The 23291-nt window shown below is 40.2% G+C and overlaps 1 protein-coding gene across 1 annotated transcript; it reads right to left on the bottom strand.

Moving 5' to 3' along the window:
* Positions 1-1211: 1211 nt before the first annotated feature.
* Positions 1212-23275, bottom strand: CFAP57 (cilia and flagella associated protein 57). Its single transcript, XM_027747153.2, is given in 23 exon segments — positions 1212-1914; positions 1916-2052; positions 2351-2477; positions 5750-5893; positions 5977-6111; positions 7012-7128; positions 8258-8401; positions 8784-8942; positions 10011-10184; positions 11147-11337; positions 12000-12093; positions 14192-14347; positions 14796-14957; positions 16007-16180; positions 16829-17041; positions 17537-17650; positions 18038-18203; positions 18885-19024; positions 19656-19808; positions 20762-20942; positions 21110-21396; positions 22691-23007; positions 23086-23275. Coding segments are annotated over 23 exon segments (3720 nt in total). The 5' UTR covers positions 23240-23275; the 3' UTR covers positions 1212-1833.
* Positions 23276-23291: the final 16 nt, after the last annotated feature.

Below are 23291 nucleotides of genomic sequence, written 5' to 3'. Positions count from 1 at the left end.
ATAGAAGGGGCTTGTACAGCTACTTTGCTTCCAGCAGATCTTTGATAAACCTCACTTGTAACACTCTGCTGTGCCTGACTTTTAATGTTCCCCTATACAAGCAATGTTTTAGCTGCCTCTTAGCTGCTAAGATCAAGTTCAAAATCCTTTTCAGCCTAGTTTGGCAGGTGCTTACTTAAGGCTTCTTCTGACAGGCCTTGTATTGCCTTTAAAATCTCTCTAATGAGGGTGACACAGGGGCATATTATTGAGCACATCAGTCACCATTTTGAAATAATTCTTCACCTGTATATTAGGACAAGGTTCTTCTTTTTCAGAAAGATTGATTCCATTTCTCTAAACCACTACTGTTAAAGCAGTGCGTTCTATGATTCTACCACTCAATTTGTTCTGACAGAGAGAGGGGAAAATTACACCACATGGGAGCCTAGCAAATTAAAATGGGTGTGTGCTAAAAATTTAAGAGGGAACTAGTTTCTAAAATATTTACTAATTACATTAATTACATCCTCTTTCTGTACAGGAAGTATCAAGATGATTATATGGGGAGGGGAGGAGGAAGAAAGAGTGTTAAGATAGCCCATTAACAGACTAATTCCATCCTTCTTCCTTTTGCTCCTGTGAAACCCATGCTTCATACAGGTTGAAGATGCAAAATGGAAAAAAAAAAGACTAAAGAAACTTAATTCCATGTTCATGGACAAAGCACTCAGCTGGAGTCTCCAAAGTCATAGGAGCTCATGGAACCATCTATTTTGCCATGGTGTTACCCTGGAAATGAGTCCAGTATCCCTAATGGTAATGCAGCTTACCCGTTACCCAGCCTTGGCACCACCATCTTCTGTGTAATATTATTAGGAGGATGTGGAGAGCACTTGTCACTTTTCTACAGTTCAGGATAGGAAGAGAAACAGTAACAATACTGGCTGTTATAACACCATACAGTTCCATGCCCAGTCAGTAGCTTCAACTTCTGATGTATGTGAAGTACTCCTCAGTGAGACCTTGTGTCATGCACCAACAACCAAAGATGAAAAATTTAATTTTTTACCCCTCATTATTAAAGAAATGACTCCCTGCCTTTTTCTGTACATGAGTACTTTGCAGAGTGACTTATTTGGAGAATTTCACTGAAAAACTCAATTAAAGGGATTGTGGATGTTGGAAAAAAGACAAGGAAAAAAAATCAATTTATCAAAGTTACAGGAGAGTTATGACATAAGTTTTGGACTTTATTCCAGATTTCGCAGTCTGAAACTGGCCTGTCTTTTTGTCCTGCTGAAATTATTGCTGCAGATGAGGCAACTAATCTCTAGACAGGAGGCAGAGGCTTGAGCAAGGGCTCTAGCTCAGGTGTGCTTGAGTCAAAGGTTGCCCTCACAAGGTAACTGATTGTTAGTCTCTGACTGGATACCTGCTTGGAATAGCAGCAGTCCTTTGTATGGACACAGGCAATTCATTCCTGGAAAACAAAAGGCTGATGTTGAATTTTGCAGCACAGACACACCAAATTAGAATTCTAGCAGAAAAGGCTTACAGAGTTTGACCAGCTCTTCTCAACTAGGACACATTAGTTTTCAAGAGAAAGGTGACTACCTGCCCTAGCATGAAGGCACAAAGATTAGTCTTGCACTCACACAAATTTATTTTTTTCTCTTGGCTCCTAAATCTCATGGAAAGGGTGGATTCCAGGAAAGTAGAAGTGTTCAGAGCAGTGAGTGTTGCACAAATGCTTCTAGTGGTAGAGTATAGGATCATGGAAGTCTAATCTATGCTGTTGCATTTCTAATCTTGCCAGGAGGATATAATTATGTAAGGCATCCTTGAACCGGGTCAGTGTTGCTGTGTCTTGCAGCTTCTTTCCAGATTCAGCTCAGGAAGATTTCTGACTAAAGGAGACTGAACTTGGACAGTTCAGGACTTGCCCCTTCTCCTGGATTTGGTCTCGGAGATATTGAATTTCTAGCTGCTGAATTTCTATGATTTTCTCACTTTCCATCTCTGGATTCAACCTCAGGACAGCTGGGCCAGACAGCAGTTCACTGGAGGGAGCTAGAAGATAAAATCAGAGAGGACAGTAACAAAGGTCCTGCTCATACAGTTCTTTGGCATGAACAAGGGAAGGCATCTTTCAGGGCTGAAGCACTCGATCTAAGTAGTAAGATTCTGCAGTATTTAGCAGCTTATACAATTTATAATATATATAATATAATATACAATTTATTATATATATATATATAAATTATATTTACAATATAACAGGTATCACCAGGCAGACAAGCTAATGGAATTGTTCATCAAGGACAAAAAGGGCTTCTGTAATATGGTAAACACAAGAAGCACTATTCACCTGTGTCTTGAATTGCTTTCTTTTTCTTGTTCAATCTCAGTGCTGCCCGGAGGTCGTGCACCTGGGTGTTGGCCACCTTCAGTTCTTGCCTCAAGTCATTGATTTCCTTAATCAGACTCACATTTTCCTGCAAAAACATTATGCTGTATAAGGAAAAGCACAGGTACCATCTGGCTGAGCAATATGTACCTTCATGTCATTGAGAGGGACAGTGGACAGTGCAGAATCAGTATCACCAGCAGAAGATACAGGGCAATCAGTACAGCACACATTTCAGATAAGGCCACAGTAGATTTGACACAAAACATGACAGTATTCAAAGCACATTAGCTCAATAAACTAATATTTGCTTTGCTTTTCTGACTGCAGCTGCACTCCAAGGTATCATCTTCCTTGCCAATTCCACAGGGAAGCTCAGGGCTCTTCCTAGATTGATCCAATTAATTCAGAATTAATGTGAAGAATTCCCATCCCTCCCTCCAGTGTGTATTATTTTGCTTTTCATTTGTCAGTATGCATTTGTTCACTTAAATTATCTGCATCTCCTTGCAGTTATTCAAAGCCCTTTTCATCAGTTCTGAGCAGACATCACTTTTCAACACCCCCTCTGAATTATTAAGGAATATATAAAGTACATGGAGATTTGAGATATGTACTGCTAACATGAGGAGAAGTTAGCCAAGTATTTGTCTTTTGTTCTTTTTTAAGTCAGTTTTCAGCCCATAAAAGTTCAATACTCCAATTTTTTTAGTAGCCTACCATGAAGCATTTTGCTGAAGGAGCTGTGGAAGTACCAGTAAATGTACTTCACCCATTGTTGCAACAGATTCAAAGACTTCAGCAAAAGCAGTATGGGGTAATACTAGTGAAGGATGATAAAACTGTTGTTCATGATTCAGAAACGGGAGCACCATTAACTAAATATTTCTTTTTTGAATTCAAGAGACAGAAGTAGAATTGCATATTTGCCTCTTACAAAGACAGTAAAATACCTTATCACCTCAATAACTAAGGCAAATATTAAAGAGTTGCCATCATACTTGAACCAAGAATATCAACTATTTCAGCCACCTGTGGTGGTTTTTTTAGAAGTTTGGAAGACAGCACCACTCCAACCCCTGGAATTTCATCATAAGTGTCAATATTTAAAAAAGATAAACGGCAAAAAGGCATGCTTTGGGTACCTCACGTAATACCAGTCTCAAGCTGTAGGGAATCCACTAAAACAACAGGAGATAAGAACAAGGATTAATGAAATTTTCCCATGAAAAAGATGTCTTCAAATCTTGGATTTGTTTTGTTTTTGTTTTTGTTTTTTTTTTTAATTATGATTTTGGTTGATAATTATGTTACCATAAAAGATTATGCAAGGCATATGATTCAGTTCCTTACAGCATACTTATAAAAGTATTGGCACCACACAACTGGAAAGTGGTTAGTAACAAGGTACAAAGCTTACTGCAACTATCTGTAGATAGATGCACTGGAGTTCAGGTTGGCAGCAATAACTTTGGTTTGCTGGGTGCTAAAAGGCTGCTGGTTGACACTGAAGAAGCCTTCTCTGCAGAGAGATTAGCCTTTAGTTCAATCTTTGCATTCTGACAGAAAGCTTGCACTGTAATGCAGTGGTCATAGAATGGATTAAAACAAATGTTCATGGGAAAACTCACTGTCACAGGATGCTGTGGCAAAGAACCAATTGTTTCAGAAAAGGGAACTGATCAAGTGCATGGAGGATGAGGCCATCAGGTCCAACTGCATAGGATGCCTGGATGCAATCTGCAGCCTAGGGAGTCCCTACATGCTGACTGTCAGAGACAGGTAGGACACAGAGAAAAGATCATCCTATATGGGCTTCAGTTCGAGCAGCATGACTACAGGATTATTCAGTGTCTCTGCTCTTGTGTATCCAAGTGACAAATACAGAAGGCTGGAGGGAAAACTAATAGTTGTACAACAAGCAACTTGTCAACTGGTAAGAATAATTACAATTATCTTGACAGTTCTAATCATCTGTTGCAGCAGTCACTAGTGGAATGTACCTATGAATAATCACTCAAAGAGGAATGCATAACTCTGAAAATGTAAGAGCAACTGAGGAACAACAGAAATACAGAGCTAGAAGATTGTCAAGATGTCATTTACTTTTTCAAAGCAAGTCCTGACAGAAGTTTGTCTAAACCAGTCTTGAAAGCCCCCTGTGAAGGACTGGAAGACCACGATAATTCCTCCTGGCTGTAAAGCCTCATTAATCTACTGGACTTCAGAGAATTGCTTTTTCTTTGAAGAAACCAGGCTGGTTAGAATCTTTGATATCTTCATCTTCCAGATGTTTTATTAATTTGGTTTTAATCATCATTTCATGGTAGGCTTACTGATCCAAGACATCAAGTATTATCATTATGAACACCATCTGTCACCCTATTCCAGCAAGGAAATTCTTCAGGTTATTTTCTGAAGCCATCTCCTTTTGTGCCAAAGGAAACATCTAACTCACAGAGGGGTAAAAAAAATTAAAATAGGGAAGGGAAGAAGATCACTGCTGTCTAGCCCTGAAGAAGCAAATTATGAATAAACAGCAAAGAACAGATGACTAAGGAGGGGGCTGAGTTCTAATGATCCTGAGGAAGCATAATAAAGTAACAATGATGAAAGGACTAGTGAGGGAAAAGGAAATGCTGACTGAGCAGAAGGAGATTATGGTAAGAAGAAACTAGAAAAGCTGTCCTCCGAGGGTGTGTGGTGTGGGGCTTTAGATCCTCTCACTCCAGATGAAAACAAATTGGATCTTTGACCCCAGCAGTCACAAGTTTACCTTGCCCTGTAAGGAACAAGGGTTCTGAGCAAGAGATCTTAGTACAAAATAGGCATTTGTATTTCTGAATTTCCTTGAAAAACCTGGATGTGAAAACCAGAAAGTTCTTCTGCATTCAGATAAGTAGGCATGGGACTATGTGGCCAAGGAAAGTAAGTTTTTTCCTTTTCTTCCTCCAAAATTAGTTCCTAAACACTACCGCATAGCAAGTACAGGTTGACACTCAGACAGGGGCAAATTGACTATGATGGCAATTATAAATACTGTTTGAAATAAAAAATAAGTACACTAATTTCTTTAAAAATATCCAGGCAGAGGAGGTTCCCTATCTCCTTTTACATTAGGGAGTGGGAGCTAAACAAAAGTATCCACAAACCAGCAGCAATTTCTGACTTTAGAGATCATGCTCTTTTTGTTCTGGATATTTAATGGAAGCACTTGAAAAATTTAGGAATTTCTGGCAAGGAAGGCAACCAGAACTGTTTCAAAGTCCTAAGAAACCATAACAGTAAGGCTACTAAGGTGTGTTTTGTGCAGCCACTTCCTCTGTTACCCCTCCATACCACAAGGAAAAGGCTTATTACCTGCACGAGGCGCATGTAAGCAGCTTGGTGCATTTCCTGATCCTTCAGCACCTTCTTTTTTAAAACTGCCAAACTCCTCTCATGATACTCTTGCTGTTTCATGTACTGCTTCTGCAAATCTGTGTCCACTGCTTCAGCCTCCACCTGAGAGGGCACAGCATTTTGCCTCAGTAATTACACAACCAGACAAAACAACCTGCAAGGACAAGGCAAAGGTCCTGACTCACCACGTCTGATTGCTGCACATACTTGCTGTAGAGTTCACGGATACCATCCTTCATTTTTCTGGAATCCTGAATGAAGCCCACACAGTTGTGAAGATCTGCTTTAAATCGTTTGATGACAGTTTCCATATCTTGCTTCTGCAAGAATGAGGCGGTCACATTTTTACTTGGTTCATCAGAACACTCTTTCTAGAAGAGTTCTAGAAAGTTTCTAGAAAGTGTAGGGGAACTGGTGAAAACTCTCATATATTTTACTTCCACTTCATTTATTAAAAAAATAAATTAATCACAAAACCCACTGGGGATGTGACCACTACAAGTTGAACAGCAGTTCTAGATTATAGCAGTAATAATAAGATACTTGCATTAGGCAATCTAAGTGCCAGCATCTAGAGATGTCATCTCAAAACCAGTGGTTTATTATGGACCCTACATTCTTATTTAGAAACAACAGTTGTCAAGAGAAGGCTAGGGTCAAAACACTTATCAGAGACTTGCACAACTTGCTGATTTCACATCAAGATTGCATTCTCATTCTCTCTTGGTCCCTCGACCTGCTTCCTCACTCCTGCACTGCCTGCCAAGCTCCTCCACCTTCACCAGCAGCCCCTTATCCTCCCTCATGTCTGATGTGCTTGTTGTCAAACAAGGGGTCCTTGACTTCTCCATTAAAGACCTGACCCTTTATTTCATCCTACAAATGCCTAGGTGGTATCCTACATGCTGCTCCTGGTTAGGCCAAGTGTCCCCAGATTTCAAGCTTGGGCAGGAACAGGTAATTTGTTAAGCATTTGCCTCAGTTTTCTGTTAAACCCAGGAGAATATGTGTTGACACTTAAATAACTGGATTGTTTTTCTAATATCAACTCTCTAACCTGGCTGCAGGCTTGGAAGTTTTCTTTGTCCCCACTGACCACAGACTCTCTTGGTCCTTGGACACAGTATCCCTGAAGTACCTGTTTGCTCAAATTAATGCTCCACCAGTGTTCTGTTCCCACAAATGTTCTGTAGGAGCTGCACAGTGGTTGTACCCCATACCTTCTGCCTCTCTTTGTCCATCTCGCGATAAGACGCCTTTAGTTTCTGTTGCAGTTGTGTGATGTTCAGCTTCAACTGCGTGCTCTCCTTGTGGAATCCTTCCAGCTCCTCCTCCATCTGAAAGGAAGCAGGAGGAGGAAATCAGGACTAAGAGGAGACATGAAAAAACAACAAAAAACAGGAAAGCCGCAGACTGGAAATACAGACTTGAGGGAGTAGCTCCCCCTTCAGTTTGAATTACAACACGAAACTGTCAATTTTAGAACAACACTGCCCTCTGTCAGAACACAGAGAAAGCACAAAAATTAATGTGCAGCTCCCTTTTGAGCTACCTTTATTTAAATTATGTGATGCCCCTTCATTTCCTGGAGCTGAACTGGAGCTTTACTGTTCCATCTGAATAAAAATGGATGAGATAGAAATGAACGGTCGATAATGGAAAGATTAAGGGCAACAATAAGTAGAACCTGACACTGAAAAGAAACAAATGAATTGAAAAGCTGTGGGTACATACATAGAACACACAGGAAGAAAGTAATAAGGGTACTACAGGGTTAACTGGCATAACATGGTGACCAGAAGAGACAACAGGGATTTCATCATGCTAGTCTGAAGTACATACAAACTGTTCACTAGTTTTCAGTTTATTTTAAAGGCTGTTCTGAATAAACAGACTTATATGTCGTTGATTAGCTATGTCACCATAGTCCTAGTTTGGCTATGAGTTATGGAGAGATCATAGTAAGTTTTTATCACAAATAAGTTGCCTCAATGAATTTACTGCAAGCTAAGTATGAATACATGCAAATTTCCCATGTATGATGAATATAATTTGTCCATGTACCTAGGCCCTAAGCAGAGTTATGTTTCCACAAATCTGCAACTTTTCTGAGAGAAGAAGTTCTCTCTCTCTTCCCCAGATCAGCAAAAGCACTGTCTTGCAAACCTTATAGGGCACATGGAGGGCAACCACATATGGATAAGATCTATTTTTAAGCAAAATCTAGAATTAAATAGTGAAACAGGAAATAACCATGTTGATCACTGGTAGCACGTGATAGAAAACTAAATAGCAGCTGTTTTGTGCAAATATTTTTATCAGCTGCAAAGATATTGAATCAGTGCTGTGTATCCTTGAACGAAGCCAAGGAGCAAACTGGGTGAAATCTTTCATGAGACTTTTTGGGTCACCTTTGTATTCAGACAAAGGGCTTAGAAGCAGAGGCCAAATGAGAGCGTTACTCACCTCCTGGATCTGTTCCTTCATTGTTTTAATATCATTTTCACGTGACTCTATTTGCTTCTTAAACTCCTCTATTTTGAAACTCAGTACGAACTTGAAATTTTGCAGTTCCTGATTTTTCATTTTTAGGTCATATATATGCTTCTCCTGGAAGAAATCGGTGCAGAGATCTGAATCAGACCCAGCACTCTCAAAAAGATCCCTAGGACAAGGCATAAATACAGAAGAGGCAAACCCAGCAGTCACAGATCTAGTGGAAGACTGAACTTCAGTTGCGAATCTACAGATTGGGTGGGAGGGCAGGGGGCAAATAATGCAGAGCCATCTACAGATCCCAGAACAGGGGATGAGAAAGCCAACATCCTGAACTTGAGCCCCTCAAGGAAAGTTTAGAATGTCAACTAAAAACTAAAATCCCAAACTGAGTTTCCAGTCACGGGATATTATCACAGCAAATACAATTAAAATAAATATCTGTATTAAATTAAGGCAGGTGATTTTGATCTCAGCCAGTTGTCCAGTTTCTCACCTTGTCTAGGATAGTGTCACTTCTCTCTTTAATCTCTGTCTTCAGTGCCAAGATGTCCTTCTCCAGTGCTCTAATGATGTTTTCCAGCTTCTGCTGTTCCAGTCTCATTTCCTCAATATCCCTGATTCGATCCTTGAGCTCTTTCTGTAGGCTGTTCAACTAGAGAGGCAAACAAGTAAGAACTCAGCAGTCTCCAAAAGCTATGCACAACTTAGCCATGCTATTCTGTAAGATACCTTATACACAGTGTGGGATAAAGGATATCAAACTAAGATATGATGAAGGAGCATCACATCAGTTACATGTATATTCTGATAGAATACCCACTGCACTACAAGGAAGCAAGGAATTTGCATCCAGAAGCAAGAAGGGCATGGATATTATACCCAAGCATCAGCTGCAAATAACACACAATCCATGGAAAATTCTTTTAAGGTGAACATTTGTCATACATCTCTGAAGATGTCAAAAGTAGACTGGAAGGGTGCCTAGTTCATAGCTCTTGGGTACCCTCAAATTCCCTGCCTCAGTACTAAGATCTGCACAGCCAAGAAAGTCAGAACCAGCAAATGGTGCTGGACAAACCATGGAGAAATTCCTGGTGTCTCAAAGATAATGAAACTAAAGACAGTACCATGATACTAGAGGGTATGAAAAGAACCTCTCTGTCTGCAGATAGATACTGAAGAAAATGAAAAAGAAAAATTGTCCCTCTAACTTCCTTAGGCAAACACAATACCCAGACAATAAAAGAGCTAAAAGATTTTATGCCTCCTTAAAAATCCTGGCAAAACCAATAAAAAATGATGATGCATACAAAACACGGTGTTTACTGCATCAAATGAAGCAGTAGAAGTATTTTACTAACAAAGCAACGTATCGGATCTTAGAAAAATTAAAAGGTTCATTTCTTTCCCATCATAGGATGAACAATATTATTTATAATTTAAAACCATGTAGATAAGAAAAAGTGTACTAATAAAAACACACCTCCTCTATCATCTATCTCTAATCATATCAGCAATACAATCAGCACACAGCTTCTTCCTCTGCCCAAATATTCTAAAACATTCAAACTGACCTAAGAAGGGGCTACTGTTCTCATATGAAATGCCACATATTTACAGATCAAATTAATGGACTAAACTGACATGCCATTGATCACATTCAGTCCTCAGTTACAGGTCTCCATGTGCAGGTCTGGTCCTACCACAGAATAAAAGATACCCTTTTATTCATGACTCCTATTTCTCCTTTCAGTTGCGTGTTGGACTCCTTCTCTTCGCTGAGCTGTTTCTCATACTTGTTTTTGATCTCTGAGATTTCTTTGTCTCCATCTTCATAAATTTGTTTCTCCATTTCTTCATGTGCTTGAATCTGCCTCCTCATATTCTCCTTTGCCTGCAGTTAAGGAAAGCAAGGATTAGAGAAGACAACAGTATGAGACCAATAACAGGTTGTTTGTAACTGTTTCTCCTGGGAGGATCTATTTTAGGCCTTTTCAATGGCAGCAATATCATTTAAGGTAACTTCTTAGGGGATTAAAGTAACTTTAAAAACTGATAACATACACATTAAAAATTCTTCTTTTTTTTTTTTTTTTTTTCTCTTTAATTATTCCTAAGACTTGAATGCTTCAAGGTAGGAACCTGGCCCAAATACTAATCAGCAAACTTGTTCTGGCTGCAGAAATCACAAAAAAGTGACATTTGAGAAGATCTTTTAAAATTGCTGTTTCTGATGCATTAGAACCAATAACCACTCAGGTTTGCCTCAGTCTCTGTATGCCTCTCTTCCCACATTCTTTTCAAACAGGTACTGCAACACAGGGCTGCAAACAGTAATGTTGATAGGATTTACTGACTCTAGATATGTAAGTATCAGTTATCTGGCTGCCTTTTTTTCAAGCCAAGTGTTTGACCTCAGTGTGCAAGAGTTTTTTAAGTATTCAGGGTATTTATCTTTGTTCCCTAAATTATGCAGGTAGGAACCTCAAGGACTCAGGAATGTAATTAGCCATTTTCAAAATGTTTTCTCTTCACTAGAACAACATGATTGAATCTTTCTTCAATTACATTAAATGTACCAACTAAGCCACATTAATAAACAGGAATTCTTGGATTTAGCTAAGAATGCCCAAAGTTATTAATCTTAGCAGGTTACTCAAGGTATGGAGCCCAGAAAAGTTGGTAACTCAGCTGGGTTTTCCTCATCACTATTTTACCTGTCAACATATTTTCCCAAGGTTACAGGCAGATTAGGATTTGCAGGGAGGATGCCAACCTCTCCTGTCCTGGGGAACATTTTATCACAGTTGAAGATAAACTGGGTCAACAAATCAAACTGCAAATCAAGTTTCCTACCTGTTCCAGCTGAACAGATTTCTGTTTAAGTTTTTCCTCGTAATGCTCTGTCAGCTCCTTCACAGCCGTGCTTTTGCTCTCCTCCAAACTGTGCAGTTTTCTCTCATATGCCTCCTGCATCTTCTGGGATTTCACTTGCAGCTCCTCATATCTCTCATTTTCCATTAAGAGTTTCTTATTACTTGCAGATTCTGTTAACAGGAAACATATGGAATGGATAAAACTAATAGAAACGAGAGGTGAGTCCTATCCTTCTGCAGGCAGCACTGTCTTATTCTCTACTGGCTTTTTGGCAGCTGGTTGCAATAAATTACAGTAGAAGTACTTCATCACTTTCTTCATCAGATATACAGGGGCTTTAGGCTCTGTGGCCATACAAAACTGACAACTAATTTAGGCATTCCCTTGAGAAGACAACCATGGCAGAGCTGTGTAAGCTCAACTGTTACAAAGTATGAGTGGGCAATGGACTCGTTTACAGATGGACTTGCTCTTTGGGACTAATTTGCAGTATTTTCATCTTGATTACGAATCTGGAGTCCAGGTATTTCCATTTTATGTACACTGTACATTAGTCTCCTTGCTGAACTGTATAACTTCACTGGTTTTGCACAGTGAGCTATAAAATAAATGAAGAAATTAGCAAACCTCTAAGATACAGGGCCCACCAGCATGTTCTCATCATGGGCATGTGTGTGGTGCAGTTTAGGCAAACATTTGGTGTACAATACCTATATGACATATGTGCATTTTTCCTTGTACTTCTACTCTAGTAATCCATCCCTGCATAACTTGCTATCAATCCAAAGCATTTCCTCCAGTTGCTAATTGCAAACACTCATTATAGTCTAACCTAGCTGTTGCACCTCCCTGGCCTGTTTTTTCACCAGCTCAGACAGTTGACACTCGTATTGTAGCTCCTGTTTTTCTTTCTCTGCCTGTAAAATCTGGGGGGAAAAAAATAAGAAAATACATTTTAATTTGAAAATAGACGAAGCAATGTCCAAATTGTTTGTGCTCTTGCCCCATGGTGGGGAATACATACACAACAACAGAATCGTGTTTGGAAGTCCCTCACCAAAATTCAGATGCCATGTGTCACTAATGCAAGTTTTACCAGAGATCAGTTTGTCATGACAAATTATAAAATTATGGAAAACTAAGGGAATGTAGCAAATGGATATAATATAATACAATATATGTACTGTAAAATCCTAATCTAACAAGAGAAGTTTGTGAGCTACAAAAGTCTCTACTCATTTATGTGTTCCTGCTTGAGGAGAATTTGCAGTTCCATAAATTGTTGTCCAGATATTAAAGTTCAAGCTGCTTCTTGTCTCACGTGAAGCAACCCCAAGATCCTAAAACACTGACATTTGCACAGTCTGACATAAACCTAAGCAAGAGCCAGTTTTGATTGCCATTTGCTTGGAATGTCTGACTACCACTACAAATGATGTCTGACTACCAATACAAATAATCTTCTAAAAAAGCACAAAGAAGGGGAACAAGGAAATAGGTGAGAAATTTCCCAGAAAAGCTCAGAATTGTACCATAGGAACAATTTTTTCACTTTCTTCTCATAATAACTGCACAGGTCTTGCATAAGCAGAAATATTCTATTTGTCTGATGGATACAACAGCTGGAAAGGTTAGTCCCAAGCCTGTCCAAAGCTGTCATTCAGTTCAATCTTAACACATATGGACACTTGGACAAGTACAACTTGCCTGCCTAGAGAACTTCTATTCACCTTCAAAGGCTTTTGCTCGCAAGCCTATAATCAGCAAGTCTAAAGAATTTTTAGTGTAGCTGAGATTATCATAACTCTATAGCCAAGCACTACTTATCAAAAGAGCTGGAGAACTGCAGAAAAAAACCAGCACAGGTAAAACACAGGTAAGAGGACTCCACAAGAATTGAAATGGCTTCTTGTACAAGGTCAAGTTGTACAAAAAGAGGAAAAATAGAAAGATTAGAACTCAGGTTATTTGAATGAAAAAAAAACCCACAATGAGACAAGCCAAAGAGTCTGAAGAACTACTTGAAGAAAACATTAAAATGAATAATTAAACTTCCTCAAAAAATAAAAATAAATAAACCTCCTAGAACATTTGTAGGGCCAAAAGACAAGAAAGGTATAAAAGGAGTGCTTGAAAATTACAAGCCTGTAAAATACTAAAACTTGTAAGGAACTTGGCAGGCTTTCATACTGGAATCCTATATGTGGAAACACTGCTTGAAGGGACAATGTACAACTCAACAAATTATGCAGTAACAAATCACCAGAACAGGACAATATTCACCCAAAGGCTCAAAAAGAGCATGAGGTTGACAGAATTGAATCATGTGATATGTAATCTCTTACTTCAAGCTCTCTTACTGTCAGAGAAATTGCTACTGGGTCACTTGCCTTCTAAATCTAAAAAAAAGTCCAGAAATATAGCAAATTACAGGTCAGAAATCCAGATGGACAGAACAGAATAACCAGACACAGATAAATAAGACACTGTGAGGAATTATAATAGCCTTTGCCTTCGCAGGGATGTCCTGCTTCACCACAAGAGAAATCAATAAGCACACGAACAGAAGAAATCCAGGGAATATATTTTTACTTTCATTTTCAAAAAACATAAAAGACACCTCAGCAGATGTTCTTAAAAATCTAAGCAGACAGAACAAAGAAGGCATCACTGAGAAGAATAACTGTTAGATCCTGCAGCAGCTGCAAGCTTGTATGTGAAGGAGCTTTTAGGGCATGATACCATTTCTACTATTGATCCTTGGTCTCAGGCAGCATTTTATGTGCTGTTTTTATGTGAAGATACTTACAGGTTACCTAGGAGAACTCTTGCATCCCCTTGTTCCTATAAGATATTTGATTCAAAGGTAGCTTCATGTGTTACAAATATCAAGAACATCTTCATTGGAAAGGAACGATTAATTTTTCAGATGCTTTATGGCATTCATACATATTTCATACAAGCTTGAATTCAACTCTTCAGTGAAAGATTTCTTTGTATTTGGTTCTGCAGTATGAATCATACCTGGTGTTGGGCTTTAAGGGAGTCTATTTCCTGAGTGAAATTCTCTTCCAATGCCTTTATTTTTCCAGTACAGTACAGGTCCTTGAGACGTAGCTCATAATCACTTTCTGTCTGTAGATCTTTCACACAAATCTGCAGGTCTAGTATTGCCTGACTCTGTTAGGACATGGATGAGAAGACAATTTTAACAGAGAGAATATCTGCCATTAGCAACAGCTTATTAAGGATGTTTTATTTACATGCACATATTTATGAATGACAGCCTTTACAGAGAATCTTCAGAAGTTCTAGAAGTAAGACTCCTTTGTTATCTTACAAGATGGTTTATAGAAACCCATCTTATGACTTCTCTACTCCATTAAAAGTCTTTTCGAGAGATTGGTGAAAGCATTAGAGAAAAGTCTAAACCTTTCTCCACACTCCCTGTTTGTACAATGCTGTTTGCAGATTGACAAGCAGCTGCAACTACTTGCTGTAACCTGTTTTTAGGACGAAAGCCATAAAAGCCATATAGGAATAGCTAGTCAAAAACATCATGCAAATGTAATTCATAAGCTGTACACTGTGAATCCCGTGGTTTAAGTTCACAAGTCGCTCCTCCTACCTTCTCATCTATATCTGATTTCATGATCAGCACTTCCTCAGCATACTCAGCTGCTGCTTCCCCTTTCAGTGCCCCACCTTCTTTATCATGCACTTTCCAGATAAATATACAGCCATCCTCTGAAGCAGTCAGTAGAAACTGGTCATCACTTGTTACTGACATCTTAGAAGGAAGAGACAACAAAATATATAGACGAGACAAGGAAGAATGGAGACACAGTTTTATTTTAAACCAAATTTTTCTCCCAACCCATGTACTCCCTTAATTTCTACCACAGACGGTCAATGGTGGAAATAATAACATAGCCCCATTACCAACATTTTGATTATGTCCTTTACTCCTGTTCCACCCTGGTTGAAACAACAGGGGAAGGGAAAGAAAAGAAGAACATATGTAGACACTGGATCTGCTTCTGCTCTCAAAGCCATAGGAAGATTTAAAAAAAAATGGAACAGGAAAGGCCTTCTAGACAATTATAGAACAGACAAGCAATTTATGTGACAATTCCAAAGGTCTCCAGTGTTTTTCTTTGAGAAGTTGCTTGAGGAACAGATGGCTAAATATTTCCTTTTGAAACTGTAACTAAGCTCTAGAACTATCTGGTAATAACTGCTGTCCCCTCCTCCAGGCCTCCTGTGGCTGCATGGCCTGGCATAAAGTACCTGGGAGCTGATACAGCTCATCCCTGAGGTGAAAGTAGAGTTCCAATAACTGAAGTTCATATTCCAGTGTTGGACTGTGCAACTATAACTCAAGGTGCTGTAGTTGACAGTAATACTTAAAATGCCAAAATTGTGACCAGTTTTAACAAGACAGAACATGTGGCCTCCTGGAGGATGGGGATCTACCAAAGCATACTGAGGGAACTGGTGGGGGTTGGCCTCTTCTCCCAAGTAACAAGTGATAGGACATGAGGAAATGGCCTCAAGTTGCACCAGGGGAGGTTCAGACTGGATTTTAGGGAACAAATCTTCACCAAAATGGTTGTCAAGCATTGAAGCAGGATGCCCAGGGGAATGATGGAGTCACCATCTCTGGAGGTATTTAAGAGGCATGTAGATGTGGCACTTAGGGACACGGTTTAGAGTGGACTTGGCAGTGCTGTGGCAATGGTTGGACTCGATGATTTTACAGATCTTTTCCAACCTAAACGATTCTATGACAAAATTATCTTCCTGATATCACAGGGAAAAGAAAGTACTTTATGTTACCTTTGTAACAGCACCTGCATGGGCCTGATACTCGTGGAAATCCCTCTTCAGGGTGAGTGGGTACTTCATAGCTCGGATTGTCCCCAGGGATGTACCAACATATATCATGTGCCCGGAATGGGAAACAGCTACAGCAGTATAAACAACGCCATAGGCAGGCACTTCATGCTGGATCTAAAAAAAAACCCCAACAACACAAACCACCACACAAACCCCTCAGAATACATTAAGTATTTGATTACCTATTGCATGACCAATTGTCACACCTCTGCCTGCAGCAAATAATGCAGTTAAAAGAATTTACATGCCTATGGGAGTAAAGTCATGAACAGTAATTAGTATTAAGCTCTACAGATTTTTAAAATTTATTTTAGATATAAGAGAAATATTTAGATATAAAATCGCTATATTTATTATAGATATGCAGTATTAAAATTTCAAGCCAAGTTTCACATGTGAATGTATGATCTGAAACATCACACAGAAGTTACCACTTTCCTGGGAAAAAAAATGCATATAGCCTACAGTAGTAGATGTGATACACTTGTATTTCAGCAAAACAGTTGATGTAATATTGCCTAGTTAAGTTTGTTAGCTGGATTAGAAAACTTCTAGGTAAATCCAAGTAAAATTACAAAAAGACAAAACTAGCAAAAAATCTCAGGTTTCATGGCGAAGTACATAAGAATACAAAAGTGTCAGTAAATATCACAGCTCTCAAAACCAGACCAATTTCTACTTACCAAAGGGATGATAAGGAAACCAAAGCACTAGCACCCTCCCCAGAGAATTTAGCAAAATCCCAGAGTGCTTGTTGCTCACCGAAGACTCTGAAATTTCTTTGAGAGTTTGGTCAGATCCAACAGCAAAGATAATTTTGGCATCAGAAGACAGGGAAATGCTGCTGTAGATGCAGGTCTTGAGCACACACTCTGACTCCCTTTTACCTGTCATCAAGTTCCACTCAAACACAGCACCATGTGTGTCACAGGAGACAAATTTAGCATCATCTGCGCTCCATTTAATTGCATGTATCTGGCAAAGGCAAAACAGACCAAGGAGCCTGATGTGTAGGTTATAGACATACAGCACAGAGTCATTTTACTGGTAAATCCATGACAACTTTGGAATCATATATCAAAGTCTTACTTAAAAACCCCTAGGTGTTTCTCAGCCAATTCTATTTTAGCATTAAAAACCCCCACAAGATCAGTAAGAACTACTTTATGAACACACTGTCAGGAAGAAGTTCATTTCAATACTGAGTGGTACGTTTTATTTTTATAATTTATTACTGGGATTTTTTTCCTGGTTTTGCTCCCTGCCAATCATTCACCTTCAATTTAAGGACAGACTTTTTAGATGTATCTAGTTCATGCACACTTTGCCTACTGACCAAAGAAAACTGAGTTTTCTATGTCTATATTCAATTTTTGGGGCCCTTTCAGATCCAAAATTGTACTTCACCCCTTCAAAATGCATCTTATCAACTAGTTAATGTGTTGTATTGTATAGGATTTGTTTACTAACCTTCCCACTGTGTCCTTTCAGATTACTAACATTGTCAAAGGTGATGCTGGAATAAATTTGAATCACATTTCCATTAACTGCAGCAAAAAGATGGCCTCCATTACTGAATGAGCACTACAAAAAGAACACAACCACCCATTACTGTAGATGGAGTGGATAAAAACATTCATGCATTGAATTTATATGACGTTGTCTAATATCAAACTGTTACACAAAAAGAAAACTTCATAATTAGGCTCTTACTACTGTCTTAATTGATGCTTTCCCCTGGAAAATTCTGTCCTTGAGTATTTCTGAGCAAATTACCCCTTCTGCTGCTTCCCAGGTCAACAGTTACGCATCAGCCTCTGGGCTTGTTTTCCAGTAGTCAGAATCCATTTCCCTATGCTTTGATATCCTAAATCCTACTAGGATGTATTGGAGAAGTTTCTATATTCTGTCATGTTCCTCACCACTCTGCTCCCTATAACTCCCCAATTTCATTGTTGCATCATTCCTTACCTCTCTACACTTCTTCACAGCAAACTCCTTGAAAACATGCATGTCCTCGTACAGCAGACTTATAAATCGTAGTTTGTCAGAAAACCCAACCAAACAGAAAAGGCCAGTGGGATGAAGTGATACTGTGTATGCTTCCTCCTGATACTCCTTACACAGCTCCAAAGTGCTGAAAGAGAAAACCATTGTGCAGTATGGAATCCTACAAACTCCCTATGCATGCTTGACAGGACATTATCTGGCCCTGGAAGGACACCTGCAGCTACAATCTGACTGTGCCTTGTCCTTGAGGAAACGTGCTGTTATTCAGTTAAGTAATGGTCACACAGATGTTACAGGAAACAAAGGCAAATTTGACTTTCTGGTTCACAGATTAGGTGTGGAAGGTGCAAGAGCAAATCCTTGTATACTGGAATATAACGAAGAAGGTAAATGAGTCGCTGATTGCAAAGCTACACAAACATCTCTTGAGATTTGGTTTCTTCTCTCTCTCCCTCCACAGAACCTTAAAAGCTGGAGTCATTATGCTTGAGAACTATGGCTAAGAAGCAGCAGATGGGACAACAGTATCTGAAGATAAAGCTGAATGAAACTTTCCTGAAGATATTTTTTTCCAAAAATATGAGAAGTCTGACATTAAAAATAGCTTAATAGAAAAGGCTTTGGATTCTTTTGGCACTGATTTTAAAGGCACTGCATATTCACACTCCACAAATCATGCCAGTAAGACCATTTATGTCCCACACCACACAAGAATTTTACCAGAACAACACTCATTCATATGAGATTGCCTGCTAAACACAATATACAAAAAAGCAAGAGGTAATAACAAAGATAAATAACTCTTTACTTCGTCTTGTAATTCCAGATGCGGACAGATCTATCCAGGGAACAAGTAGCAAGAATGGGTTTCCAAATACACATGTCCAGACCAGTGATCGAATCAGAATGCAATGGGAAATTCAGATATGCAAAATAAGATGTCTTCTCCTGAGAAGGAATGAGAACATTAAAAAAATCACAAATATTTCATTGCAGGCAGTAACTCAGACAAGAAATCTCTCGTGGGTCTTTGCATACAGTAGCAGAATGAGGAAACCACTTAATGCTTTAACTGCACTGCTCTGAACATAACAGTTTCATTCCTGGATCCAATGTGTGGTGATCATATATCTTTCAACTTTTATCCTTTCTTTCTTTTCCTTATACATTTTCTGAAGTGTTATTTTTATGCTTTTATATTGCTATATTACTATAGATGATAACGACCAAAACGGCTACATAGCTGGATTCCTTTGAAATCAAATTGTTTTAAAATAAACCCTACATATATATATTTACAAACACCAATCATCAGTTTTATTTCACTCTAATCTGCCCCAAGGGATCTATTAACAAGAACCTGTGTTACCCTCCCCTTCTGGGGTGGGTTATAACTCTGCAAGAATTCAGTTAATACCTCCTGGCCCTGTAGATACTTAAAAAAAAAATCAAGGGTTCAGATGCTATTTGAAGGATTTTATGAGAATGCATCACAGAAAACAACACTCAATAGGCTGTGACATTACAAACATCCCTTACTGGACATGATGGCTGTGGAATGTGATAGGATTGCACTTACCCTTATAAGTTTGGTGGAGACCATAGGAAACATGTATAGCTGATGTTTATTTGTGCTAATGACCATTGTTTCCTCAGAGGGGCTGAAGCATATACATGTAATGTCCTGTCTGTCTGACTTTTTTGGCTCAGTTCTGAACTGGTCCTGAGGAAGCTGCACAGAAAATGCATCCTATGGGATATGCCAGGTTTCCATGTTTTGGTAGTAGGCATGCACACACACACAAACATTTCTGAAATGCTACTTTAATAAGGATATACACAATAGCAGCAAGACAAATGGGATATTTAATAGCATGTAACTACTGTAAGGCAGGGAATAGAGGACAAGAGGACAACTGTATCTATAGCATTACAGCTGAAACAAAGTATCAGAAGACATTTCAGCAGTAATCTAAGGTACTGCATTAGCAAGACTGAAAATGATGGCAGAAAAACATAAAGAAAAAACCTAGCAAGTGCCAGAATCAAAATTGCCTAAAAATTGTGATCTCAGAATAACAGTTCTTCGTAGTGTATCATTCAGGTTGATAACACTTATTACAGGGTCTCAAGCATAGGAAAAATCTGACCTTTTAGGACCAGAGTATGAAGTCTTGACCAGGTCATTAGAGCTAAGTGTTCTCAGCCAGAGACTGCAGAAAGTCAAGGCATACACTATAGAACAGTTAGAATAGAAACCTTACTGGATCATTTAAGAGTGCACAAGTCTCATGACAGCTCTAATAAATATCTGAGGGGAGAAAAGCTTCTCCTTGGGAAAACACCAAGAAGCCAAGTTCTTCAAAACTGATGTAAACTGCTTCTTGGCTCCAAAAGTCTCCGCAGATAAAAGTTTCTTAAAGGCTCCCTGAAATTTAGCAGCCTCAAAGCACATTTTACATGTGGGAAGGGAACATGCAGAATTACCTGAACATCAGCCACTGACTTGCAGTGTGACCTTTGGCAACTCCCTTCCTTTCAACATCACCAGCACAGTTAGCTAATGCTTACAGTGCAATTTAGAATGTGCTAAAAATTATTATTAATAACTGAATCAGAAGCACTCACAGTCCTCTACACAGGCCTCTGCTGTATAATTGCTTAGAAAAGCTTTTTTCTCGTTACCCAGATTTCTTGACTCTCCTCGTAGGCTTCCTGTCCCTTGGTCTTCTCAAACAGAAGAACAACTCCTGGGCTAGGTGAACATGCAAAGCCTTTGGAATATGCTGCAACTGCAGATATTTGAGGCAAAGAACTATGTTGTGTAATATCTTCAGAGGCCAGTCCACAAGAAACATCAAGAGAGCTGCAAGCAGGAAATGCATAAAGACTTAAGAATAAAGACAAATAAAAAAATTTTAATTGGCAGCAATCAAAATCATTAGCTGGACAAGAAGGAAGTCAGTCAATGGCCTGCAACTAATCTGCATGCACAAACATGAAACTATCAGTAATAATATTTAACAGATTTACCTCTCATATTCTTTTGTTGTTGCATCTTCTTCTAGTTCCCTGGGTGGTTTTCTGTACTCTAAATTTGTCTCCCAGTGCAGCTCTCCAGTTTCAAACACGCTAAGTTTGCCTGTGTCAGTGCCACATACAACTTTCTCCTCGGACAGCCAGGCATGGCACAAGTAGTTTTCTGGCTCTCCCTTTTGTAAATTCATCTGCTTCAAATTTCCTTCACTGTACTTAAAAAGTTTAAAAAAGCCATTTCCAGTGATACAAAGCTGGGTGCTGTCTTGAGGACTAAAGCTAACCTATGGAACAACAGAGAGAAAGGATTTTTTACAACTATGTTCACAAACAAGCAAATGTTATACCTGTTCTGAAGACTTTCAATACCAGATAAAGGAAAACAAAGAAGGGAAGACAGTTCATAGAAACATACATGAATACAGAAGAGACTAACAATTAACCATCATAACTACATATTGCAGTTTTCCACCTTTCAAAACTGTGTATCAAGCAAGTTGTCTCTTCCCTTCAAAATTAAATTACAAAAGTAAGGCCAAAATACCTCTTTATTGCTGATTAGAAAGTTTTTCCAGTAGCAAGCTTCCTGAAAAGTGTGACCATTTGTTCTTAAAGGCCAGGAATAACTTCTGTATTTCAGGCAAACATTATGCATATGAATCCACATAATTAGATGTTTATTTGTGAAAATGATGGAATAGCCATCTCAATATCCAACATGAAGGATAGCAGGGGTGGTTAGAACTCATTTTTTATAAGTGGTACAAAGGAGCAGGATGTAGCTTAATGGAGCTTAATAGGACTTTAGACAGTGGGAGTCTTTACAGTCACTCTCCCCTCTTTAGGAGTTGAGCTCATGAATTCAGTAATTCACCCAACTGGAAGCATCTTACCTCCCTACAAGATTCTAAAAAAAGGGCACCCAAAGCAGGTTGCAGGGTTCATTTAAGTGCCATCAGCCTGCTCCAAGCCACTCTTCTCCTCTGATCTGCACATAGAAGACTGCAGGAAGGAAAAGGTGCAGGAGTATGCTAAGAGCTTTAATTACTGAGCACAGCCAATATATTTAGTAAGTGTTTCTGCAGGGAGGCAAGGGACACATCCTACTGGCACTGGCCAGCTGTGCTGGCCCCATGACATAGACCTGATGTGATGTAAGAGAATCTCATGTGATAGAACACATACAGACATGAGAATGCCCATTATAGGTCAAAGTAAGACTTTATTTAGCCCAGTGTCTTATTGCTGAGGGAGGCCAACAGTAGATGTCAAGAAAGGTCACAGAAACTGTATGAAATCTACCATGTGGACAACGTGGAGCCCTCTCCTCCTTTTGCCCTGGATAGAAGCCACGTGGCCACAGGAAAACGTACTGTGCACATATCCTGAAGGATGAACATACGTGCTACCTGGCACCCCGGTACTTGTTGAACTCAAGTTTGATCCTTTTATCCATCTTTCCGAAAAGTGCAATGCGCTCCCAAAGAAACAGTCAGCTGCGAACCGAAGTGTTAAAAACGAGCCGCAGAGGGGCTGTCACAGCTGGGTTTCGGCAGCGGGCGGAGGTGGCGCCGTTACCTGGCAGGGGCCGCTGCCCGGGGCCAGCAGGCGGACGGCCGCCTCCAGCTGATGCTTCTCCCAGAGCCAGCAGGTGAGGACCCCCTCGGGCATGGCCGTGGCGGTCGCCAGGTACCGGCCGTCGGGGGAGAAGGCGAGGGACACGGCCTGCCGCGCCGGCAGCTCGGCGGTCGCCAGCGCCCTCCGGCGCCGCGCCCGCTCCGCAGACAGCTCGTACACCGCCAGCACCGGCTGCTCCCCCGCCGCCTCCGACACCGCCAGGAACCGCCGGTTGGGGCTGACGGCCAGCGCCTGCACGCCCCGGCTCTTCTCGGTGCCTGCGGAGAGGAGAGCGGTCAGGGCGGGCCGCGGGGCCGGGGGAGCCGGGGGCCGGGGGGGCCGGGGGTCGGTGCCACCTGGGATGAAGTTGTGCCACTTGTGCTCGAGGTGCAGCCGCAGGCAGCCCGCCCCGGCCGCGTGCAGCACCACCTGCTCCTCCAGGAAGCAAACGCCGCCGGCCACCCGCGGCCGGCAGCCGAACACGGCCACGGGCAGCACGGCCGCCGCCATGGCCCCGCTGCCCCGTCGCCCTGGTGACCGGGCCCCACCGCGCCCGGAAGCG

The sequence above is a fragment of the Pipra filicauda genome, unplaced genomic scaffold (assembly GCF_003945595.2).
Source record: "Pipra filicauda isolate LSUMZ 115617 unplaced genomic scaffold, ASM394559v2 scaffold36_size6622888_pilon, whole genome shotgun sequence".
In the NCBI taxonomy this organism is placed as follows: domain Eukaryota; kingdom Metazoa; phylum Chordata; class Aves; order Passeriformes; family Pipridae; genus Pipra; species Pipra filicauda.
This window is presented reverse-complemented; position numbering and strand designations above follow the sequence as displayed.